We start from the raw sequence: 9326 nt of genomic DNA, 5'->3' as shown, positions 1-9326 counted from the left end.
CTATAGTTTATGTATCTCAAAGAGAATAATTGCAGATAGAAATACTAAAAATGTTCCTATTTATATTAAGGGGCTAACCTCAAAAGGCCTACTAAAAAAATATTTCAATATTTTGGTAAAATAATAAGTAAAAGATTTCAATAAGTGTTAACTATGTGTAAAATAACCATAGACATCATACGATCAAAAAATTATAATTTTAAGGAGAAGTCAGAAAAATTGAAGAATAATTAGATATTAACCTGACTTTAAAATAATTTTTATATATTATGTCCTTTAAAATATATAAATTAATTTCTAACAAAATTAATTATTTATCCTTATTTACAAAATTACATATCTAGCTATTCATATTAATTATACGATGCAATTGGTGCTATACATAAAATTCATGTACTAGTGATCGATTGTGTCTTTTAAAGACTAGATTCTATTTGTTGGTAGAAAGAAAATTTCTTCCCAAAATATTATAGCTACATATAATTTTAATATAAAATTTACTTTTGTTCTGCTTTGACAAGCTACTTTTAAAATAACATGCTTAGCTTATTCTAATTCATAGGTGTTGAAACCGCTGCAATTAAAATTATGGCCTTTCCCTTCCTCTTTCTAGAGGTTTCTCCAACCTTGGGTGCCATAAGTGGTAATGGAAAGCAAAAAGCAACACTTTTCCCATACCAAACTTAAAAGCTTTGCTTTTTATTTTAAAAAAAAAAAAAAAAAAAGAAGAATAGCATTATTTCCCTAATTATAGCTAGCGCACATCATTTTCACCAATATTAGAAATAAAACGTTGAAAAATATTTATATTAATAGAACACATGCAATAATGTTCAAGAAATGATTGCCACATATGATACATGCTGATCTACGTTGACATCGCTACCGAGATGGAATTAAGAGGCAAAACTTGCTTTGAAGGCTCATATACACCACGGGACCGTGGGGAATTTTTTTTTAAATAAACAATTTAATTATTTTAATTAATTACCAAAATATATAATTATAATTTGTAGTGTATTTATAAATTTATATTATATTAAAATTTTAAATTTTATATATTTACAAATACATTTAGAATTATCTTATTTACTGTGTAAACGAAATAAATTAATGTAATGTAAATTAATAAATACGCTACAAATTATATATTTCGTAATTAAAATAATTAAATTATTTATTTGAAAAAATTTCTCCACGGATCCGTGCTACTCAAATATTTAAAAAATTGAAAATTTTGCCACAAAATTTGTCAACATCTACCTAACACAAAAGAAATATAATAACGACAATTCCCCCTCTATATATGGGCGGAGAAGTTTTGCTTTTGGAAGAAATAAATTTAGTTATTTGATTTTTCAAAAAATGAAAAGAATCCTCAATTGATTGGGTACTTCAAGATCATAATCATATTTAGCAATAGCATATTTTTCCTATCGATCTAGCTGTATGTATTTAGTTACAGCTTTACACGTTCGTAAAAGCATGACAAATATGAAATCTGATAAATATAGTTATATATATTTTTTGAGTTGAACGATTGCGTTATATGGTCAACTATAATAACTATTATAAACTCGCTTTCTAATTCAACGAAAAGTGTGTACGTAAAAGATACTCATATGCTGGTAATAGCATATAAAGAAATTAAAATGCATAATAAATGTATAAACATATGGATTTATAATATATATGAGCGTATTGGTCCATAATTTTCTTGTCTTTTATTTATTTATTTATTTATTTATTTTCTAGAATCATTGTTGCTGTAGAGTAAACCTTAAATAGAAAAAGCAATAAAAAGGAAACAAAAGATTTCCTTGCACATGCTGTCTCATTTTTAAATACAATAATTTGATCTTGTCTGTTTCGCAAAAAGAAAAATTAAAAATAATTAACAAATCATGAGCAAACAAAATTATTTTAATTATGTAATATTGTACGTGTTTTATTTTTAAAGTGTTACGTTTCTTTAAAAATAATAATATAAATATATATATTTAAATTTTTTCTCCAAAATATAACTAAATACTTTTAGACAAACTTAAATTTTCAACTCCCAAGATATTATCTTATTTTATTTTTTTAAAATTATGTTTAGAAGAGAGATTAAAATTAAGAGATAGAGACTAAATTAATTCGCATCATACATGATTCATAACAAAAAAGACATGGAAAAAAAAGGAAAAGAGAAGACGAGGAGAGAGAGAGTCATTGGTGGGAGTCACTACTATGGCCATTATCGTCGTGGGGAGAAGACAAATCAAAGGAGAGGGAGAGAGAGAAAGAAAGAAGACAAATGAGAGAGAAAACTCGTCAGAGAAAGAGGAAGACAGTGACGATGACAACGATGACGATGCTAAAAATGAGGGCTGTCGTCACCGAACCGAACACACACAGAAAGAGAGAGTTCTTAAAGCAATAGAGACATTGCAAAATGCGATGGAAGCCCTTGATGTCTCCTTCGTTCCTTGTTTGGCAGTAACGGCTCCTCTCTTTGTCGCCGTCATCATTTTGTTCCTTCCTCTCTTTTTTTCTCCATCTGTTTTGGCTTCAGTCTCTATTTTTCTCTTTTCTTTTGTTTTGATTTTGAAATCATCTTCTTTAAAAAAAAAATTTCTTTTTTTTTCTATTATTGAATCTAATTTTAAAATATGTTTATGAGATTGTTTTGTTCTTTATATTATTATTGTTGGTGGTAGTGTATTATAAATTTTAAATGAAAAATTTAAAATAAGAACATTTTAAAGAGTGAGAGAGCATTTTAAAGATACTGATCCAAATGCATGTGGTGATAGAAATGAGAGATGGGATGAGATTCCGGATGAGAGATAGAGGCTGTGAATAGTAATGTTGGCTTTGGGTGAGAAATTGTGAGGACAAATTTAAAATATAAAATTTAAAACAAGAACATTTTAAAGAAGAAAAATATTAAAAAAATTTTAGTCTCATTTTCTAAAAGTATTAAAAATTTTAATATCTGATAACTAAATATAATATTAAGTCATAATTTTAATTTTTCGGTCTTAGTTTTGGTACAACAAAAAAATGCAGCCTAATAATTTAAAGTAGAATTTTTTTAAAAATAATTTTAAATAATTTTTTTTCTGTTTGTGCTCAATTAAACACATCCTAAAAAATTATTTGTATGAACTCTTTATTATATATATAAAAATTTTGAAAAATAAATTAAAACAACTTTTGGAAATAATTTTAAGTAACTTATTTAGTTTGTCATAATTATTAATACACTAAACTAGAAAAGTAAAACGCTAATAATGAATCTTATATGTAGTCATTGTCATCAAAATATACTACTATATATATATATTGGATATATATATGTAAGGAAGGTGGTGTTTGAATAGAAAACTTTTTAAAGTTTAAACCTTCACTATCAATAATACAAACTAAAATAACTTGACGTAAGTAAACTTTTATAGTTTCCTTATTGAGAAAATATTATTGTATCCACCCCCCTCACCACTTCGTCTTTTTTTTTTTGGTCAATAACGAACCCTCCCTTGTTTTCACTCATTATTTTCTTCCCTTCAGCATTATTATTATTCACCAGCGCCAATGTATTTGAGAACTTTGATTTGTTCAATAAACCGACCCTCTGACTTTCATATTAACACACTGCAAATTACCAATTGGCGAATCATCATTGTAGTTCTCAAACACGTCTTCCACCAAATCATAACGTCATGATTTTATCATTTACTATATTAGTTTCATTAAAGACTAATATACTAGTAATCAAACCCCTAATTAACAAATGGACATACGCTAGTTAATCAATTAATTAATTAAGGGTAGTAGCTAGTAATCAACACTTGAAATAAACAAGGAAAATTCGTAGAAGCATGTTATGTTAAATAAAAAAAACGATAAATTATTATACCTGGTTGATTACTAAGGTAGTAAAATTATCTTGATTTTCAATAAAAGGGCCGGGTTTAATTTTCAGAATTAAAACAAAAAAGAAAAATATTGGAAGACTCTTGTTTTCTTTCACTACAAGAAAACCACCAAATATGGCGGCTTTATAATTTGCAAGGGTTAAATTAAGACTATTAATAATATAAGACCTGAATTAAAAATACACCATAAGTTATACTAACTTCTTTTATATAACTTTATCATACTCCATAACATTTTGAGCAATAGTCAGCGTTGAGTTTTTACAAAAGTGAATGATATATAACATAATTTACATATATAACAAAAATTTGTCATGTGTTATATAATTTAAATCTCAAAAAATACATAAATTCATGTTGTATACTAACTTCCATCCAATCACAAGAGAGATTATTGACTTACGTGTGGTGATGATGATGAGAACATAGCATTTTATATTAGCATATTATTCAACATATCCGATCCTGTTAGGTCAATCTAACAAGCTAACATTTATGCTTTCTTATGTTCCTTGTAGATATATTACGGATATAATTATGGTTAATTATTAACTTTAAGAATAGTTGAATTAGCCTTATTACAACAATTTTCAATGATACAATCCAACTAAAACGCGCAAGATGGACGAGTCAAAGTTTAAGGGCTTCCTCTATAAATATTAGACTCGTTTGAGACATACACATACATAAAACAAATTACTTAAAAATCATTATTATTGTCTTTGCTTCATTTATCATTCATAGATATCTATCTTCAACTCCAAGCATCAAATCATACATACATAGAAGAAGAAGATCAAATTATTATTAAAGGTGCAACATGAAACGTTTTGGGTTTTCTCTTGCATGGGGTTTTGCAACAATTGTGCTAGCTTCTTCATTGGTTTCCGCTGCTGTTGTGGATTACACTTGGGATGTATGTAATTTATATTATGCTTATTATATATGAAACTTTGGAAGTGATTAATGAATTATTGATATCTATATTTATACTTATTATATCAGGTGGAGAATTTTACAGTGGAGCGTTTGTGTGATGAGCATGTAGTGACTGGAGTGAATGGAAGCATTCCAGGGCCAGCAATTAACGTTAGAGAGGGTGACACTGTAATTATACACGTTAGAAACAAGTCACCCTATAATGTTACTCTTCATTGGTAAGATATTTTAATTTAAGTTAAAAACTCATGTGCACTTGTTGTGAAATTATTAATATGAAAATAACTGGATATAAGTATTCATCCTTAATTAATTGCTTCTCATACCAAACGTGAAAGCAATCCATGAAACTCAATGATCACAAACATCTCCCTTTTCCATCCATTGCTTACCTTCTTCCTTCTTTTGGTGATGATTTCATTATCTCATTTAATTTTTAATTCACTGGCGTATAGTAGAATAATTAAGTATTAAAACAGTATTTCTCCGTAACCATAATGCCTCACTACATGATAGTTATTTAAGTTTATTAAATGAGAAAATTTAGGAGTTAATCACTTTTATTAAAATTTGATCAGTATTTAACTAGTAAAAGAAAAGTGAATAATTTTATAGTATTAGATATAATTTTACACTATTAAAAATATTAATAATGACTAATTAATAACTATAAATTACAAAATCTATTAGTCTCTTAATACTTCTCTTATTAATATGTATACAGTAGATTTTATGAATAATTCTTTTATGTACAAAAATATAACTACATAAAATTAGAGATTAACAGTTGACTCTAGAGTGAATTAGATATATTTTCGAGTTAAAATTTAAAAAAAATTTGTCTCTTAAAATTCTTCGAATTTTTGTTTTAATGCATTTAGCGAAATATTCTTTTTAAATTCAAAAATGGCCCTGTTAGTAGTTAGTTTGTCTCTCTCTCAAACACCAGCATGACCAATTAAAATGACATATTAAGCCGTCACATCAACATATTATTTAATAGAGATAAATTAACAATATGAATGAATACTAACTTATCTTCTGATAAAGATTAAATAAAAAAAAATCAGAAATTAGTTATTAGGTATGTAGAATTCTAATCATTATAATGATATATGTAGGCATGGAATATTTCAACTTGCAAGCCAATGGTCAGATGGTCCAGAATATGTAACTCAATGTCCGATACCTCCAGGTGGCAGTTACAGATACAAATTCACCATAACAAAACAGGAAGGAACACTTTGGTGGCATGCACACTCATCTTTCTTGCGTTCCAATGTTTATGGAGCCCTTATTATTCGTCCTCGCTGGGGACACTCCTACCCATTCCCTAGAGTTTACCAAGAAGTACCTATTTTGCTCGGTAATTTTTTTATATATATATTTTTTAAATTTAGATAAAATTATTTTTAATATAAATTATTAAATAATAATTTAATTAAATATATCAAATTATATAATTATTTTTAACTATTAATTTTATGTAAGAATAACTGAGTGTAAATCTTATATTTTATCTTCTTTATTTTCTATTATTTCATGAAAATCTTTTATCCAGTGTTATTTTAGCTAGCTTTATAACAAAATAATCTACCAATTTATTTAGACCTGAAAAAGTTGAAGTATTCTCATGAATTTTATTTTTTATTTTGTTTTTCAGGAGAGTGGTGGAATGTTAATGTAGAGGATGTTGGGAACAACGCATCACAAGGAATAGTTCCGAGAAATTCAGACGCTTTCACAATTAATGGCTTGCCTGGCGATTTATATAATTGTTCCCAAAATCGTAAGTCAACTGTTTAAAAACATTGAAGAACCCCGTGTTTTGCTACACGTTTTTATATTCATAGAAATTTAATTATTTTACATTAAAAATTTTATATCAAAATATTTTACATCGATATATGTCATAATATCATTTTTTTCCGATATAAATAATTATATGTTTAAACTTTTTTTTTTCAAATAAGAACCTTTTTTTGTGTTGATTGAATTTTTGTATATGTCTTTTTTTTTATTTGTCTTTGAGATTTATTAAGGATCGAATTTCTAAACTTTGACAATATAGAATTTTGATATGACATGGTGTTATAATGCTATTTTTCTTAAAAATTTAATCTGAAAGAAAAAAATAACATAAATAATTATATTTCTAACAGTATAATTTTGCAGAGACTTACAGGCTGAACGTGAAGCAAGGAAAAAGGTACTTGTTGCGAATTATCAATGCTGCACTGAATGAACAACACTTCTTTAAGATTGCGAACCACAGCTTCACGGTTGTAGCCATTGATGCTAGCTACACTCGGCAGTATAAGACGGACGTTATAGTATTGGCACCAGGGCAAACCGTTGATGCAATCATCACAACAAACCAAAGCGTGGGTTCTTACTACATGGCATTCACAGAATACAGATCCTCAAATGTGATAAACAATAACTCAACAACAAGGGGAGTGTTGGTTTATGAGGGTGCATCACAATCATTAGCCCCTATAATGCCTGACCTACCAGATCAATTTGACACACCAACTGCACACAAGTTCTACACCAACATTACAGGTAGCTTCTACCTATGGGCACCTCATCCAATCTAGAGAAAACACTTAGATTGATCTTTGAAATTACACTCGAGTTTCAATTTGATCTTTAAAATTTTAATTGTCTTAATTTAGTCCCTAAACTTTTTAATTGATTATGTGACAAAAACTATCACAAAAACTAACCTGATTAAAATTTGAAAAATTTAGAAACTAAATTGAGATAATTAAAACTTTAAAAATTAAATTAAAGTTCAAATTTTCGCTCCAAACTACATACAAATCTTCCTATACATTAATATAAATATTTCTTATGAAAACTAAATATTTTATTTTATTATATATTTACTTTTTATTGGTCATCAGCAATAATTATAAAAAAGAAATTAAAAATATTTTTTTATGAATAATAATTGTTTCAAAAGTATTAAAATATATTTGTTACAATACTTTTATACACAATTATCAAGTATATTAATAAGAAAATTAAGTCAAAAAGTAGCTGTAAACATTTTTCCATTTAACGTAAAAGAATATTATACTGAAATATTTATTAATTTATAGTCATACATATTTTAACATAATACGTATCAAAATACATTTTAACTATTTTTTATTACTAAAATTTTCTGAATCTTTTACCGTCGACAGGTTTAGCCGGTGGCCCTCATTGGATCCCCGTTCCACGAAGCGTGGACGAAAACATGTTCATCGCATTTGGGATTGCACTAACACCATGCAACCTTCCAGGACCAAGTGGTTGCATTAATCTTGGAGGAATAAATGTGTTATTATCGGCAAGCATGAACAATGAGTCTTTTGTGTTACCAAAGGGTAGAGGCTCCTCTATGTTAGAGGCATTGTACCACAACAATGTTAGTGGAGTCTACACTAGAGATTTCCCAAGTCAACCTCCATTTGTGTTTGACTACACGGATCCTTCTCTAGCTTTTGGTAACACCACCTTAGCCTTTGCACCTAAATCAACAAAGGCCAAGCCAGTGAAGTTCAATTCAACGGTGCAAATTGTGCTTCAAAATACGGCTATTCTTGGTGCGGAGAACCACCCTATTCACGTTCATGGCTTTAATTTCTATGTTTTGGCTCAAGGGTTTGGGAATTATAATGCTTCTGTAGATGAAAGTGAGTTTAATTTTGTTAATCCTCAAGTCCGTAACACAATTGCTGTGCCTGTGGGAGGATGGGCTGTCATCAGATTCCGAGCCGATAATCCTGGTAATGATATTACTTCTCTCAAAAACTTAAATTGATATATAAGACGAGATCGTAAATAATTATATTTCTAATTCCATATTGAATACAATGCAGGTATTTGGCTTGTACATTGCCATTTGGAAAATCATTTGCCATGGGGTTTAGCCATGACTTTTGAGGTTGAAAATGGACCCACTCCTTCAACAAGATTGCCTTCACCGCCGGCTGATCTACCAAAGTGCTAATTAAGCACTACTCCACACGACAACAAATAATTAATAAAGCTTCAACAAATTATATTTGTATTATACAATAATTCAAAAATAAAGATCTGTGTTATTAATATTAGTTATCCACTCTGTTTTGGTAGTAGGTTCCCAATTTGATTTGTTTCATTTATACATACACTGTAATAAATGGCTACAGTCTTAGACTTGTTCTTTCAATTTTGTTATTTCTTCTGTGCTGGAAATTCACATGCAACTTGTTTATAAGTAAAATTGATGGTAGAAAATCGTAGATGATAAATTAGTTAAATATATCAAATCATCTAATGATTTTCAATTGTCAGTTTTAAATGAAAATAATTGCTTGTGCGTCTTTACTTTATTTTGTATGTAGTAAGTAGTTCATTCAATTATACATTGGAACATATATATACCCAAAGTTTAATTTCTTTTTGTCCATGGCTACTCTTGTAATTTAT

At 28.1% G+C, this 9326-nt stretch overlaps 1 protein-coding gene across 1 annotated transcript; it reads left to right on the top strand.

Annotated features, from left to right (window-relative positions):
• Positions 1-4617: 4617 nt before the first annotated feature.
• LOC107474982 (laccase-7) lies at positions 4618-9066 on the top strand. The gene is made up of 7 exons (XM_016094621.3): positions 4618-4839; positions 4929-5080; positions 5984-6228; positions 6526-6651; positions 7038-7427; positions 8057-8641; positions 8735-9066. The coding sequence occupies exons 1-7, from the start codon at positions 4744-4746 to the stop codon at positions 8863-8865; spliced, it is 1725 nt and encodes a 574-aa protein (XP_015950107.1). The 5' UTR covers positions 4618-4743; the 3' UTR covers positions 8866-9066.
• The last annotated feature ends 260 nt before the right edge of the window (positions 9067-9326 follow it).

This window comes from Arachis duranensis, chromosome 2, assembly GCF_000817695.3.
Source record: "Arachis duranensis cultivar V14167 chromosome 2, aradu.V14167.gnm2.J7QH, whole genome shotgun sequence".
Taxonomy (NCBI): domain Eukaryota; kingdom Viridiplantae; phylum Streptophyta; class Magnoliopsida; order Fabales; family Fabaceae; genus Arachis; species Arachis duranensis.
This window is presented reverse-complemented; position numbering and strand designations above follow the sequence as displayed.